Source organism: Diabrotica undecimpunctata, chromosome 7 (genome assembly GCF_040954645.1).
Source record: "Diabrotica undecimpunctata isolate CICGRU chromosome 7, icDiaUnde3, whole genome shotgun sequence".
Lineage (NCBI taxonomy): Eukaryota > Metazoa > Arthropoda > Insecta > Coleoptera > Chrysomelidae > Diabrotica > Diabrotica undecimpunctata.
The window spans coordinates 15153343-15170329 of NC_092809.1; the positions used below are offsets into that span (position 1 = coordinate 15153343).

At 31.8% G+C, this 16987-nt stretch overlaps 1 protein-coding gene across 1 annotated transcript in view; it reads left to right on the forward strand.

Annotated features, from left to right (window-relative positions):
- The window catches only part of LOC140446197 (synaptotagmin-15-like), a 712326-nt gene that overhangs the window by 314308 nt on the left and 381031 nt on the right, over window positions 1-16987 (forward strand). Inside the window, exon 3 of the mRNA XM_072538735.1 lies at window positions 5589-5821. Within this exon, the coding sequence (XP_072394836.1) occupies window positions 5589-5821 (233 nt within the window). The remainder of the gene's footprint in view (window positions 1-5588; window positions 5822-16987) is intronic.

The window sequence follows — 16987 nt, forward strand, 5'->3', positions numbered from 1 at the left end:
TATAAACTTTTTTAATAAAATTTAATACAATATATCAATAATTAAAATATATATTGTATACAATATTATGTACCTAATTGATATTTTGTATATGACTATGAATGTCTTTATCACTTTTTGTATTTTTCTTATGCTAATATCCAAGTGGTTGAAGCAAAATAAATAAAAAAGATACATGTTTCATTAGCTTGTGTTATAAAAGGAGTTTTCTACGAAAATGAGATGAAAAAGCATAAATAAGCAATAAAATATTATATGTCGGCATATATATGACGACTTTCTGTATTTCTTCCATATTATTCTTGTTTATTGCTGATAATAAAATTACAACTTTTGTTAATAAAAAACTGATGGCCAACAATGACGAAAATTTTCCGGAACGTATATACTCCATATCTCCGTTCGATTGTTCTTTATGATGAAAAAAAAAAAACTCCCATTCATTGCCCAGCTGTATAACAATGAAAGGCGTTTCTGCGTAATGGGTATTGTATCGAGAAATGTAAATTTAATTTTTTCACAACCGTATATTGTAAAGCGATTCACTTTTGATTGGCAGAGTACGATATCGGAATTGAAATATTTTGACTAGGTTCTTGTATCTGACTGAAAATGATGATTCACCAACCAAAAACGAACACAATGTATTTAACCACTTAAAAAAATGTTTTTCAAAGATTTATAGAGAATACCGCAATGCCAATTAGTAGAACTTACGTTAATTTGGATGAGAAGGGAAATATCTCATATTTTTCAATACTAGAGTAAAGTAAAAACTCAAACATCGAAGTAAAAACTTCAATTTAAAATCCAAATGGATTTTAATAAAGTTTCGGACGTTTTCGGACTAATCAGTTTATCTTCAGGAAACTTTTGGAGTTCACTGAAACTAACTAAAAAATTATATGGACTTTTGAGATTAAAAAATAGTTTTATTTGATTTTAAATTATCCCTTCAAATACCGCTTTTTTTCAGCTAATAAAAAAATATTTTTTACCTAAAATGTACTTAAAAGAGTTAAAGAATACTTCTTGGACATTAAAAAATATATAACATGTATTATATACATAAATTTATGTTTCATTTATATTTTCATTTCATCAAAAAAAGTTATGGGTTGATTTGTACCCAAAAGTACTTAACAAATCTAAGAAACTAGTGCATATGAAACATAAAAAAGCAATTTCTTTCCTTTTTTGAAAGCACAAATGGATATTTGCATCTTAAGGATAAATGTAGCTGTGGGTGCTCTGGCAAATTTCCAATATCAAATTGCACCACAGTAAGAGGTCTAACTTCAATTTTTTGGCATTTTGCAGCGACTACTGGACTAGAAGTATCGCTTAGAGGTCTTCCCCGTTTTCGGTTATTAAAAAAGTTGACTTTCTTGAAAGCTTCAATAACTCTTATCCTAAAGTGTAGAAGGTCCTTGATATTTTTTTGTGGAATTTCCAAAGTATGCATGTCTCATTTATATTCTAAACAAGAGTTTGTTAGGACCATATCAACTGCATGAAACATTAGTCAAACAGTCTACTTTCTGCAACGATATTTTATTCTGTAAAACGCAATAAGAGCATCTGTTTTATCTACACCACCCATGGACTTACTTTTGTATAACTTTGGGTCGACTTACGTCAATGAAACATTTTGTTTTTTTAGTCCAACGTTTTACAACATCTTCTATACTAACCCCAACGAAGTTAGATACCATTATCACTGGCTTGTTATCTAACCAGCTACAATTCCATCAAAAGAGATAATTTGTTCCGTTGTTCCGTTGTTCCTCGATCGTTACTTGAAAAATCTTTTACATCAGTTAAAGGTAGTTTAGAAAATCTATTGATCCTCGCAGTACCAGCAACAAGTATTGATTTTTGGTTGAGAATTAAGAAAGTCAAATCCATAATTTTTTATCAAGATGGATGTTTTACCTATGCCTGTAGATAAAAACCAGGCACGAAAACGGATTGCACATCCACAAGACTGAAAGGCTAACAGGGCGAAAAAATAGTGGTAAGTTCGTTTGTTTATCAGGGCCGTACCGTAAGTCGCATTTAGATACATGTTAATCTAGTGATGGACAGAACTTCTCAGAATTGAGAATTTTTTCGAGTAACTAGAACCGCGAACCATATTCGCTTTTAAAATTGATTAAAAGAATAAATAATACTGTTTTAAATTCATCAATTCCTGATTTGTTTAATCTTTAAATTCGTTAATGGCTCTCACATTCACTGAAATATGTTTAAAGAGATGTGATAGGGTGAATTGGTCATTTTGAAAATCTTGAGAATAAGCAAGTTTTGTTGAACGGGGAATCTATTAAAAATAAAAATATTAGTATCAATTATGCGGTCGTATTGCTGTTTTTTTTGTATCCCAAATATTTATTAAATGAGTTTATTACATATATTATGTGACCTCCAAAAAGATTTGTTTATAAAACTATCTTATTAAATAAAAATAAAAAAAAATGTTTTAAAAACGCATTTTAAAAAAAACTGCTGACATCCGAGTACCCAGACCGAATACCCTAGTAATATAGCGACGGCTTCCTCAGCCAGTATTCGAATACTTTCGTCTAAGTGCTGGAGATATCTCGAGAACTTTCAGGAATCGAATACTCGTTGATTCTTGTTATTTGAGAACCCTATCACTAGTATAATCTATGATTAATATCGATGGGTGTTTCGAAGAGCTCTTTTAGTTTGCAACTTATAATATCGTGGGGCTAAAAACAATTTTGTATTTTTTATACTTTTGTTTTAGGTATTCTGCAAAGAATTTGCCAAGAGTACCACGTTGTGATCATAAAACCAAAGTTTTTGAATGCAACAAAGTGACGGGTAAAATATTACGACAATTTCACACGGCCTTTTATAAGAATCCTGTCAAATCGGACCAAGATGCAATCATATTGAAACGTTGTCAAGCATTACCGATTAAGAGAAAACGACCAAAGAACTTGACATTGGATCCTGCGACTGGAGATCGGATTCCATTAAAAGCAACCAAGCAGTGTACCATAAAATATCATATAAAATTTGATAAACAATCCTTAAGTATTTGCCAGCAGAAGTTTTTAGCAGCGTTTTGTTAAGTAAAAAAAAGAGGAAGAGACCGTAAAGCCAACCTATTCAAGGCTAATAAGGCATCAGTATATACATTTATTCGCAAACTTCAGTGTTCAGAACCACATTATTGTCTTAGCCAAAGTTCAATCCGTAAATATTTGCCAAGTGATCTAAATATCCGAAAACTGTACAAACTATACAAAAATAAATGTTCAGAGCCGGCAAAAGAATCTTACTTTAGACGCATTTTTAACACCGACCAACAGACGAATTTAGGATTTGGCAATCCTAATACAGAGATGTGCTCTACATGTGTGCAACTACTAGAAAAAATAAACACAGAGAAAGATGAAAGTAAAAAGGATCAGTTAAAAGTAGAAAAAACAGTTCATAGTTTGAGGGCAAAAACTTTATATTCGCTGCTCAAGACAGAATAAGAGGGTTGGAAAATATTTTTCTTATGATTGCCAAAAAATATGAATCTTTTTAAAGTACCAGACCAATCATGTTATTGTAGCAGGCAATTATATATTTTTAATTTCACCATTGTGGAAGGAACTTCAAATACGCCACGCCAACAACGTTTTCGCAAACGTTTGGACAGAGAACACTTTCTTAAAAAATTCTAATACTATAGCATCTGCAGTGTATAACCAGCTAAACAAGACGTATCTCACCAATATTACTACCATTAGACTGATCTTAGACGGCTGCGGAGGCCAGAATAAAAATTCCACCATTATCACGATGTATTAGTGATCACGATAATCAAATGGTTGTTGGAACATCCTTATATTAAAACAGTAAAACTGGTGTTTCCAGTTACTGGTCACTCCTATCTTCCAGCAGATAGAGTGTTCGGAAACAGCAAAAAGAAATTTCGTAAAATAGACACAATACTAAGTCCAAATCAGTACATCGATATAATTTGACACCAGGCAACTGTTGTTAAAGTAGGCGAATATTTCATCGTGTATGATTTCAAAACGGAAGCCGAAACAATTCTGAAACCCCGAGGACAGTGGGAAGTACAGTTTGCGCAGTATAAAAGATACTATTTAAAACGATAGAAGAGAATCTGAAATGTGTAAGTTCAGTCGGAGAGATTTTATAAGAATTAAACGGGAAAATATGAAAATGTTCGTCGGAAATCTAAAATTATGAGTATGATTGCTCCTCAGAAAATAAGACAAAACATACCTGTAAGGGCATTGAAACTAAGGGACGTTAAAAATCTGCTATCAAAACATTTTGGAGATAACTGGCAAGACCTAAAATAATTATGTTTTTATTCAGATGTGATAAACATTGCTGAAATTCTGCCTGAGAACGAAAATGACATTAAAGAATTGGAATGCCAACCAAGAGAAGAGACACCGCTTTTTTTGGTATAACAATGTAGTGTGCAGTGATAATTTGTATCAAAACAAATATGTTACCTCTACTTGTGTTGGTTTATACTGTTAGCCTGTAAGAAATATACATACCTAAATAATAAATAAAAACAACATAATTTTTTTACCTAAATAGTTGAAAAGTTGAAGAGAGACACATGATACTAGTAATATATGATACAAGACGCAAGCAAAGCTAGTAACAATAATGTTCAAAATATGTATTTTGACACATTGTACTGAGTCCGGCCGGTGAGATTAGGTTGGGATCAAACTTGGTCAAGACCTATGAAGTTAGGATCAAACATATTGCCATGTCCACCGTTTGGGATCAAAACAGGTTACGTCCAATAATTTTTATCAATTTGGCGCATTTTTTGCTCTTCTAGTATGCTGAATGTAATACCACGAATAAAAAGTATCTTTTCTTTAAACGTTTTAATAGTAATTTTCAAATTTTAGCTACTGCCGTCAAAAATAAGAGTGTTTCTTTACTTCCTGTCAAATCATGCACGATGGACGTATCCCGATTTGATCCTATACCCCTGAATTGTAATATGCTATTGGTAAATAAGAATATTACCCAATAATATAAGAATATATTTATTGTTGAAATCAAACTAAAAGTAATGGATTTTTGGTATCATTATATCGTTTTATCGTTTTTTTGGAGTCTTAAAATGTAGGAGAATATTTAAAGCAAATATTGCAAATATTATAAGCGGAGACAGAAGTAAATTGGTATATTCGAAATAATTACTTTCAGTCATTACTTATCAGTCAATAGAAAAATATCTGTATGTATTTTGCGCCCTATTATAATATTAGAGTATAGAGTTGATCTTCGATTATTAATTTTACTATTATTTTGTATATACGGCGGATTCGGAGTTTACGGATTCGGATATACGGCGGATTCAGAAATTACAATAAAAAAGTTTAAGATCTTTATCAAAACTTTGGATTATTATAAAAATCTCTTCAGAACTCCGACACTGATACGCACACTAATAACAATAACACACGACTTGTAGACTAAAAGAAATAAAAATAAAAAAATGATTCCCAAAATAAAAATAAACTACACTAACTTTGGTTCTTTTTCGTCTTTTTCAGACAACAAAGACAATTTTATGGTCCCAATTCCGGAATGGACAAAGATTTCTGGAAGCGAGAGTTGTTTCCGTCTAGGCAACGCGGTGACGTCTCCACAGACATAGACTGGGAGTCGTTCTACCCTCTGAAGTCATCCTTAAGTCCTCTGGAGGCCAATTCGCTAGGTACGAAGGGTGAGGTTAAGGAGAGTGTTCTTTTCGAGCAACAACCGCAGGATAGGGAGATTGAGAACCGTAAGTTTTAAGAAGTTTACACCTAATCAGTGTTTATAAAAAGTTCACGTTTAATAAATTTAGTTACAAAGTTTCAAAAATGTATTTTATTCTCTATTATTGGACGTCTGATAAAGGCGAAAAACTTTTTTCGAGTTATTCGGTGTTTGTAAGTTTACCAAAAATAATGTTTGGTTTTGTTTAAGAAAATTTGAGTATTTTTATTTAGTTTTCAAGTTCAGTTGCTTAATGTTCTATCGGTACAGACTCTTCGTTCTCGATACTGATCTTAGTAACTCCTGACCGTTTTCCTGCAATAAAAGGATTCCTCGATGTATTCTATTATTTACTAAGCGATTTTTCATAATATGTACCAAGCCGGCGTTATCCGTCTCTATTGTGAATTTAGCGCCACAAAGATAGAATCATAACTTGTTTACACAAAATACCACACTTGCAAATTCTAATTTAGTCACGCTATAATTTTCTGCGTATGTTTTCGTGACACTTGGCACAAAACATATAGGAACTTCTTGACTATCTAATATTATTATCTGGGTTAGTACTCCGGCAAATTTTTGGATCGAAGCATCTCTCCGGAATATAAAAGGATTCTCGTATCTAGGATGCTATACTTTAATTCCCTTGGAAAATTCTTCTTCCAAATGTACTCCCTGTTCTTTCTTCCAATTCTATTTTATTTTCTTTTTCAGCAATTTAATTAAAGGTATTTCTTTTTTGTTAATATCGGGAATTAATTGTTTGAGATAATTTACCATTTCAAGAAAACCCCGCAAAGTTTTCAAATTTTTCGGCCTCGGATAACCGTAAATAATCTGCACCCTATCTTCTGCTAGACTAACTCTTTTTGTATCCAAATTGAATCCCAAGTACATAACTTCCTTTTGGAAAAATTGATATTTTTCAATGTTTACTTTAAGCCCCGCTTTATCTAATTCTTCTAGTACAATTTTGATGTGTTTCAAATGAATCCGGAGAAAAAATTAATAAATCGTTATAATATATATATATATATATATATATATATATATATATATATATATATATATATATATTACAAACAACATAGTTTATATTAGGGCTGCAGTCAGGAAGTTTGGTCGGGATGTTACAGAAACACTCTTTTGACTTTTGGTCTAGCTTTCGGAATTGTTTTTATTCCTTCTTCAAGACACTGTAATTAGAAGAATGTGTAAATATTTACAATATATCACAAATTGTCAAAGCAACTTACTAGTCGTCGAGATTATTTATATAAAACTACGACACTCAACATTAATAACACACATATAAAATATAACATAAAATAAAGAACAAAATTCATTTTAAAATTTAGTTATTGATAGTAAAATTTCGTTTGTGACATCTTTTAATGGTGTTTTAACTGATCCATAGAGAACAGAAAGAAAAAACCAAAATAGTATTATTAAAATGTAATTAAGTGTTCTTCATGTTTAATTAATGGAAGTAGTAAATTAAACCTGTCTTGATGGTATGACTTTTTATTTATACAAGACGTATTGGATTTTATGAAACACATTTCCAAGAAAACACGTTTTGAATGGTTTTTTTCCTTTGCCAAAATATAGGAATCCTCGAAAATAAATTCATGTTTTAACGTTAATGCATGTTCTGTCAGTGCACATGCATTTTTTTTGGTTTGTATGTCGCTGCGATGCGAGATCACTCTACTGTGAAAATTGCGAGATGATTATCCGATATACACGTTTTTACAATTGGCACACGGTATAGAATAAACAACATTCGATGACTTCTGTATTGTGAAAGGATCCTTTGTCTTTGTGTACAACTTCGATAGCGTTTTCACATTCTTAGTTGCAATTTTTAAGCCACTAACATTTTGGAAAATGTTCATTAGCTTAGGTGTTAGAACTGGGATATAGGGTAGGCAACCATACGTTATTTTAGATTGTGGTAGCTCTGATGTGTTGTGTGTCAATGTCAGTGTCAGTTGTCGGACCTCATTATTATGAACATTTTGGTTGTCAGAGAATTGCAAAGGAAAAGGAAGATTAAGACTAATTACAGTGTCTTGAAGAAGGAATAAAAACAATTCCGAAAGCTAAAACAAAAGTCAAAAGAGTGTTTCTGTAACATCCCGGCCAAACTTCCTGACTGCAGCCCTAATACTCCGTGTTGTTTGTTTATATCGACAGTCAATAATATCCAGCATTTCTTGTATATATATATATATATATATATATATATATATATATATATATAGATATGTATATATTCGAATATTTCCTTCTTGATATGGAAAGATTATTTTAATGCAGAAAATATCTTTTCATGAGAAAATCAAGAAATATACGAAAATACAGTTTTACCGCAAACTTGGATAAAGATTATAATACCACTTGGTATTTGTTTTTCAGTTAACTTGAACTATTTCAACAAAGACGCTACGTACAAGAATTATCTATTTAATCTTTTATAAAGTTTATAAAGCCAGATTATCAAGTCGAAACTTCTTAGGTATATATTTCAATTAAAGCCTCTGTTAAGCGTATATAGTTATACAAAAAATATTGACGAGAAAAAGGAAAAAGGTATGAACACAAGCTAAAATCGAAAATAATTATATTAATATAATACTAAGAACTTTCAAATTGAATGAAATATACCACAATGATTGTAATTAACATTACATGCTACTTGTTTTGATGTACTGAACCTGCTTGAAGCAGACAAGAATGGCTCAACGGGTCGGAAAGGTGTTGGCCGCCGTGTTTTGTTATTGCCAAGGTATAATGTTAATTGAGTATCTTGAAAAATATACAACTATCAACAGCCAATATTATTGGACGTATATGAACTCATCACTTCGTAGCCCCCCATCAAATTATTAAGACTCCGAGATATAGCAAACTGATCAACAGCATCCGTTGGAGATAGGTAAACTAATTACTAGCATTTTTGCTCCAAGGTGCTGGTTTCTGATGCGAAAAATAGCCTGTAATCTTTAACACTTCTTATTTATGTAGTAATTTATTTATATTTCAGCAAATTTTAAAAAAATTACTTTAAGATTTAGCTGATATATTTAATTATGTCGAGTGTCTCCCGGTGAGTTGCTCATTAGAGAGAAATTTTTATTTTTGCATGGTTTTAGGTAGCTATCAATATAATTTAGAAAAATTCCCTAATAAAAGTCAATGCATTGCATTTGCATTTAATATCGGACTTGGATTATTCTTTTAAAGAGCAGATACACTTTCGTCCAGAATATCGTAATGAGTTCAGTTTTTCCTTAATTTTTTACCTGAAGAAATAACACTTTCGTCCAAGTCAAATATTTTTACATATATGGATCAATCCCATAATTAAAAAAAAAAGTTGTCTTACTGCGTTTTAAAATTTATTATCTTAGATTAGTGAATTTCATTTACAACTTACAATATAAATAGCAAATAATAATAAACTTACTTAAAAACTAAAATAATGGGATGTATATTCTATTCTAGCCTAGTAATAGTTTTTTCATTAAAATTTTCTATTTTACTTTTCAAAAATTTCTCACGAGCTACAGTTTTGTTATTAGGTCTGTTAAATTTATGAATACTTTGAATTCTAATGAAGATCTCATTTTGATATTTATTGATAGCCTCTAAAAACAAAAATATATTTGGATGGTATGTATGTAAAAAAGGATTTATGTAAATGTGAATGGAAAGATTCACATGCATTGGTTGTTCTCATAGTTTCTGATGATTTTGCAGGCTAGTGTATCGGTGTTTTCATCTAGAGTTTTCATCAACATATGTCTCAACTAAATAATCAACAAAAGCATTTAGTTCGATACTCTCGGGCATAATTTCGATCAGATCAAAAACTCAACAATCACCGACTTCTTGTGTTCTAGAAAAAGAAGACCAAAGCAATGACCAATCCATTTTTCCACTTCAGTTCTATTTTTGTAATCATTTGTTAAGCCAAGTTCTTGAATTTTACGCCACCTAGCCTGCGAAAGATGAAATCTACATCCGATTATTTTAGATTGACCCCAAACTGATTTAACAGCCTTATGAATTGATTTTTCAAAATCAATGACAATATCTTTTTGGAAAAAAATTTAAAGTTAGCTCTGAACATTTGGTCCTTATCAAATTATAACATGTTTTATATGTAGGTGATAATTTATCTGGCAATAAACAAAATAGTAGTGGAATGTAGTGGACATTGTAGTATCCATGAATTGTAAACATTTGATAATAGAATTTTGGGCAATATTTAAATGTACCATCCATATATATTCTAGAACACTTACATAAATGTCTGAGATTTGTCTCACAAGATATAATAGTTAATTTTGCACTCTTATCATTTACCAATAAAAAGTTTTCATTTCTAGACGTAATGATAGGGTCCTCTAATTTTTCCAATGATTCCAGTAGGTACTTCCTCTAACGTTTTTGGTAAAACTGGGAGTAATTTTCTTCTTACATTATAAATACTTCGTTTCACTGATTTCAAATTCATAATAGTTGACATAAAATTTTCCTGGATTAAGTACTTATATCTTCTGCAGCTTTACGCTTAGCTGATACTCTTACAAACTGTTTTTGAATGCAGTTGGCCTCCAGACTTTCATGAGAATGATTTAAGTTTTATCTAGAAATTACTACATTATCCCCAATTGTGTAGACGTCAGCGTTACAATCTTTGGTACATCTCCAGCGTGATTCCCCACTTTTTAACTTTTCGGCAAAATTGAATTTATAGTTATTCACGAATAAAAGAGGAGCACCTCTTTTCGTTGCATTTTTTTTCACCACCATACGTTTGTCGAAATTCTCCATAAGGTTTCAAGAATAAATGATTTTCATAACAGAATTCAAGACTATAGCAATGTAAACACTTTGAGAATATTTTCACAAATAAATAAACTCGAAGATTCGTACATATTTATATATTTAATATTAATTGCTTCTTCGATATATTATATAATACATTACAAATGTTTACCTGAACCTTTGGACGAACTTGTATACCTCCATTTTAGGGGCTTGGACGAAAATGTATGCCTTCATTTATAACACTTATTATTTTGGACGAAAGTGTAATCGCCGCTTTTAAATTATTAAAGCTTAGCGGTTTGTAAACATTTTATGGTATATACCTGCCACCAAGTACAGGTAGACCAGTGTAAATTAGGTATCTAGGCCAGGTATCAGTTTGCAAATCTCTCCGGGTTTATCTTAAAATCCCTGGTTTTTCAAGGGCCTTTATGATAATTGGTGATTATTTTACCCCATTATTGTGTACTATTGGACAAATTTAACCTTCGATCAGGCGCGCTTTTAAAAATTATAAGAGTGGGCGCATGCCGGCACTTTATGCCGCAAGCAGAAAAACTCAGCAGATGCGGCAAGCAGATTAAATTCAAAATCCGAAACATAAAGTTCTAAATAATCGTAAATCTGAAATAATTAAATCAAATCTTTTGTTTTAAAAAAGTACAGAAATAGAATGTCATTCTACGATATAATAACATAATCAATCTTATTCCTTAAAAAAAAACTTAATTTTTCACTGTGGTATTATTATTTTTTTACAGCTGCCAATATGATAACGCTTATTAGGATTTCTAATATGCATCTATCATCAATTTAATGCATTTGGCTCAGCCTCAATCATTGGAAAATATTTTGTAATAAAAGCTGTTATATCTTTTGGACGCGTTAGTATTTTAGCTCAGTGTTTGAGATGGTCTTTAAATAACTCAAAAGCCATTACAGGAAAGACGCCTTCTGGGAGGATTAGCTAAAGGTTTACTATTATTGTATATAAATAATTTCAGAATCAATTCCGGCAATATTAGGCATTTAAAAAAAACTAGCAAGAAGATATCTTCTAGTGATTATTTGCATTGTATATGATACATATATCGGATCTACAGTATCAACCCCAGATTTTGTTTTACTGTAGTCCAAAATGATTTTTGTGAATACATAAATTTCACTACATCATGCATACTTGATAATAGAAGTTGCTGGAGTACTCTTCCAAATATTTTCTTCATCTTTGACAATGTAGAATGAATAATCAGACTCTTGTATTTCTATAGAATCCAGAGTTTAAAAACCTTCGTCTCCAGATTGTTCTGACTTAATTTCTGATTAATTTCTTTAACCTCACCAACCTCTTCATCGTCAAGTTAATTATATTGTCGATATGTCACAAATTTCAGTTAATTATTGTAACTTTGGGGCCGTCAAATATTTTTTAGAATTTTTATCCGCAAATTGAAAAACGGTACAATATAACAACTAATAAAACAATTTCTTACAATTATTAATCTTATCTTATCACTAAAAACATTTAAGGTAAATAAATCGTAATACAACCAAATAATATTCAAAGCAAATTTTAGTTCCATCGATGGGCGCGCTGCGGCACGAAATGCCGTAATTTCAACATCTATTACTTCAGAGTCTCACTGAAAATTAACAAATTATAAAGCGACGTGGTAAATGAGTCATCTTCTTCTTCTTCTTCCTTTGCCCTATCCGTTTCGGACGTTGGCTATTAACAAGGCTATTTTGACTTTGTTTACGGCACCTCTGAACAGTTCGGTCGATGTTAGTCCGAACCGTTGTCGCAGGTTATGCATCCATGAGTGTCGTCTTCTTCCTGGTCCCCTCCTACTGTCGATTCTTCCTTGGACTATTAACTGTAGCAGCCGGTACTTAGTATGCCTCATGACATGTCCGAAGTACTCAAGCTTCCGTTTCTTTACAGTGAAGATTATTTCTTTGCTTTTGCCTATTCTCTGCATTACTTCCACGTTAGTGATGTGGTCTGTCCAGGATATCCGAAGAATACGGCGATATATTCACAGCTCAAAGGATTCTAGTTTCTTCAGGGTGGCTTCCGTTGTGGTCCATGCCTCTGCTCCATAGAACAAGACCGGGAAGACATAACACTTGACCAGTCTTAATTTTAGTTCCATTGAGATTTTGCTTGTGAACCACTTTTTCATATTGTTGAACGCGTTTCGCGCTTTTTCAATTCGTGATCTTATTTCTGTTGACTGGTCCCATTTTGTGTTGACTGTGGTTCCAAGGTATGTGTATGTCTCCACTTGTTCTATTTTTCGGTTGTTTAATGTCAATTGCATCGGATGTTGTTGTGTTCTGCTGATGAACATGCATTTGGTTTTGGTTGTATTGAGTTCTAAACCATATTCTTGACTTGCTGTGTGTATGCTTTGCATGAGTCTTTGAAGTCGTTGCAGTCATTTGCGATAATAACTGTGTCGTCAGCATGTCTAATATTATTGATTACCTCTCCGTTTACTTTGATACCCTCCGAAACTTCTCCCAGTGCTTCTCTGAAGATTTGTTCAGAGTATATATTGAACAGGAGCGGCGAGAGGACGCATCCCTGTCGTACACCCTTTTTAATATCTATCTTCCCACTGTGTAACTTTATGTAAGCCCATCTTTATCTTAGCACTTTGGTTCCAATAGAGACTGGTTATTATGCGCAGATTAAATGAGTCATAAGTTGCCTAATATACGGTATTTAAAAATAGCGTTACGGACAAGTGGATGTAACTAACAATACTTTACGAAATCTTGAAACTAGTAAAAAGGCGGCATATAGTACCGATAGCGCGCCAACCGAAAGGTTAGGCAGAAACGTAGTAAGAAACTACTCCATAAACGAAAGAAAAAATATTTTTCCAAAACAATATGTTGGCTCACAAAAGCATTATGATAATGGCAAAAATGTATAAACTAACTTCAAATTGTTTTCTCATTTTACTTATTCTCCTGATTTGGCACCCTCCGATTAATTCGTGTTCCTAAATTTAAAGCGATCAAAAATTCAAATGGAGATATAATTGACGAAGCAAACGCTTATTTTGCAAAGCTTTTATAATTGTATTATTCGGACGGCATACATAAGTTATATAAAAACAAAATAAAATAAATAAAAAATTGAAATAACATGTTTTACATTGTAAAGGATGTTACTTATTAGATCTCATATTAAAAACGATTATCCATTTGTTGGGTGTTTAACAAGGTACAATTTAAAAAAGTATATTTGTGTGTGTGTGTGTGTGTGTGTGTGTGTGTGTGTGTGTGTGTGTGTGTGTGAGAGAGAGAGAGAGAGAGAGATGGCATTAGGCAAAAAATCTTTTTGCCACAGAAAATTGTTATAAGGATGTTTAAATTTTTATTTTAGAATCGTTTATAAACTTGATTAGAATATTATATATAGATTTATCAGAATAATATAACAGATTGCTGATGTTAACTGGTAGGCTAATATTGAGATCAATTAAACCTAAATATAGGCTTCGAGTCTGTTCCCTATGATTAGGACGATCGAGAAATAAGTGGTTCAAATCTCCGACAGATTTACCATCACAAGGATAAAAAGGAGTTTCATAGATTCCAATCCTATGCAGATGCTCTGGAAAGAGGCCATGGTTAAGTTTTAACCGGGTTATTAACGAAGAATGTACTTTATTATAGTTAAAATTAAAATGGGGAATATTTTTTGGTAAGCATGGATGAATAGAAAAGTAATGGTTTCTTGAAGTCTTCTGAACCTCTTTATATTTTGACATCCATCTTTCCCTGCCAATACTCCTGATAATAGAAAAAAGATCTGTAAAGTAGTAAAAATTTATAATTTCGGATATCTCAGATGTATTTTTTGCCATACCATCCACTAATTTGTTTCCAATTACTCCATTGTGTCCTTTAACCCAGAGTAAAGTAACTATTTTTTTTGTGAATTTTAGATCATGTAATAATTTTTTGATATCAAGTATAATGGAGTTTTGAAAACTATCCAATGGATGGCTACGAATAGCTTGTAATACTGTCTGAGAATCTGATACTATTACGATGTTCTCACAATAATTAGTGACACACCAAATTAGTGCTTTCTGTATAGCAGCAGCCTCGGCTGTAAAAATAGAACAACATTCAGGAATTCGATATTTCTCAACATAATTGCTGTTTGAAACAAAAAAATCGAAACCAGTACTTCCAACAATTTTTAAACCATCTGTATAAATTATTGTTAAATTTTCCCCTAATTTGCTTAGTATGGCTTTGAATATCAGATTAGTTAAAATTGGCAAGTCTGAATAAGAGGGCATTATATTGGTTGGTTTGTCTATCAGAACTTCAAAGTCTTGTATATAAAAATGAAATTTTTTTTAGCTGTAATATATAAGATTGAAATGAATTCGTATCGATAAAAGATTCTGCAAGAGGAGGAGAATTTTTGATTTCCCAGTAAGAATTTGTTAAATTTTCTGTCAAAAGTAAACCTATTTTGTGAACCATAGTTGTATTAAACGATCTGTATATTATTAGAAGTTTGTTGGCTAACATTTGCCTACGTATGTGTAAAGGTGGTTCCTGGGCTTCTGCCAGAACTGCTTGGCTGAAGACATCATAGCTCCTAGACAAATTTTTATTGATTTAAATTGTATTCTGTCAAGAGTTAATAGATTTGTTTTGCATGTTGAACCGTAAAGAATACAACCGTAATCCAGAATGGATCGTATGTAGGATCTATAAAACATTAAAGAGATATTTTGATCTGCACCCCATTTTTTTTAGAAACGAAACGCAGTAGGATAATTCCACGCTCGCACTTTTATTTTACGTACTTTATATGGCTGGACCACAAGAGTTTTTTATCTAGGATCATGCCTAGATACTTATACTCTTCTGCTAAGGGGAAATTATAATCACCTATCTGGCATTTGCCTGTGACTTTTTGTCTACGTCTAGTGAAACATACAATCGAAGATTTTTCTTGTGATATACTAAAACTATAACTAAATGGAGAAGAGCAGCCACAGACAGACAAGGGTGGAGGCAAAAAATAAAGGAGGCCAAGGCTCATTTTGGGCTGTAGTGCCGTAGAAGAAGAAGAAGAATACTAAAACCCATTTGTTTCACCCACTTATCTATGTTACTAAAGCTAAGTTTTAGATTCAACATACAATGTTCATAGGATTTATGGCTGGTATATAAACATATATCGTCTGCATATTGAATTGTTTTGCATTTTTCATACATCAAACCATGCAGATCTGCAGTATAAACATTAAATAATAAAGGACTTAGAATTGAGCCTTGAGGGAGACCGTTATATAATATTCTTGGACCGTGTAATACATTTTTATGGTCCCGTAAGTATATTTTTCTATCAACATACAAATTTATTATATTTACAGATAATCTTTTATCAATACCACACCCTACCATTTTTGAATATAATATATCTAAATCAACCACGTCATATGCACCCTTTAAATCTAGAAACAAACATAGCATAAATTCGTTTTTTGAGAAACAGAGTTGAATATCCGTAACTAAATGTATGAGAGCATCAATGGTACCTCGACCTCTACGAAATCCATACTGTAAGTAAAACTGAACTACTTTTAATAAAATGTTCTAATCTAAATTTTATAAGCCTTTCAAAGGATTTTGTCACACATGATAATAAAGAAATGGGTCTATAAGATGATGGAAGTTCTGGGTTTAAGTTAAATTTGAGTAAAGAGCATATGATGATATTTTTTAAAGTATCGCAATATTCTTGTTTCAACCACCAACTATTAAAGATTTGTAAGAGAATATCTTTGGCATTTGACGGCAATTTGTCCAATATCTTATAAGTAAATCCGTCTAAACGGGGGGCTGTATTTCTGCTTTTTTTTAGTGCGAAATCTAGTTCTGAAGGAGTAAAAGGTTTTGACATGGAATCTATACTAGTATTAAAACGAAAAATTTCTTTAATGCTACCAACATTACCAGAGGCAGATGAAGGTGCAAGTTGGTCTAACATCTGTTCAATGAGATTTTCAGAAAGTTGAGGTTTTTTGTTGTACTGATAGTTATTGGAAATTGATCTGACGGTTGACCATATTTTTGAGAGAGGTGTGCTTTTGTATATTATAAAGTATATTTGTTAAAGACAATTTTCAGATAATTTGTAAATTTCTTCCTATCATTTATACAACCAGTAGAAAACATTTTTCATTGCCTCTTTCTCTCTTATCATTTGAACTTTGATATAGGATATGATTATTTAGGTGTAGAAAGAATGCTGTTAAATCTTGGATGACTATTCTGTATAATTTTGTGTCTGAATGAA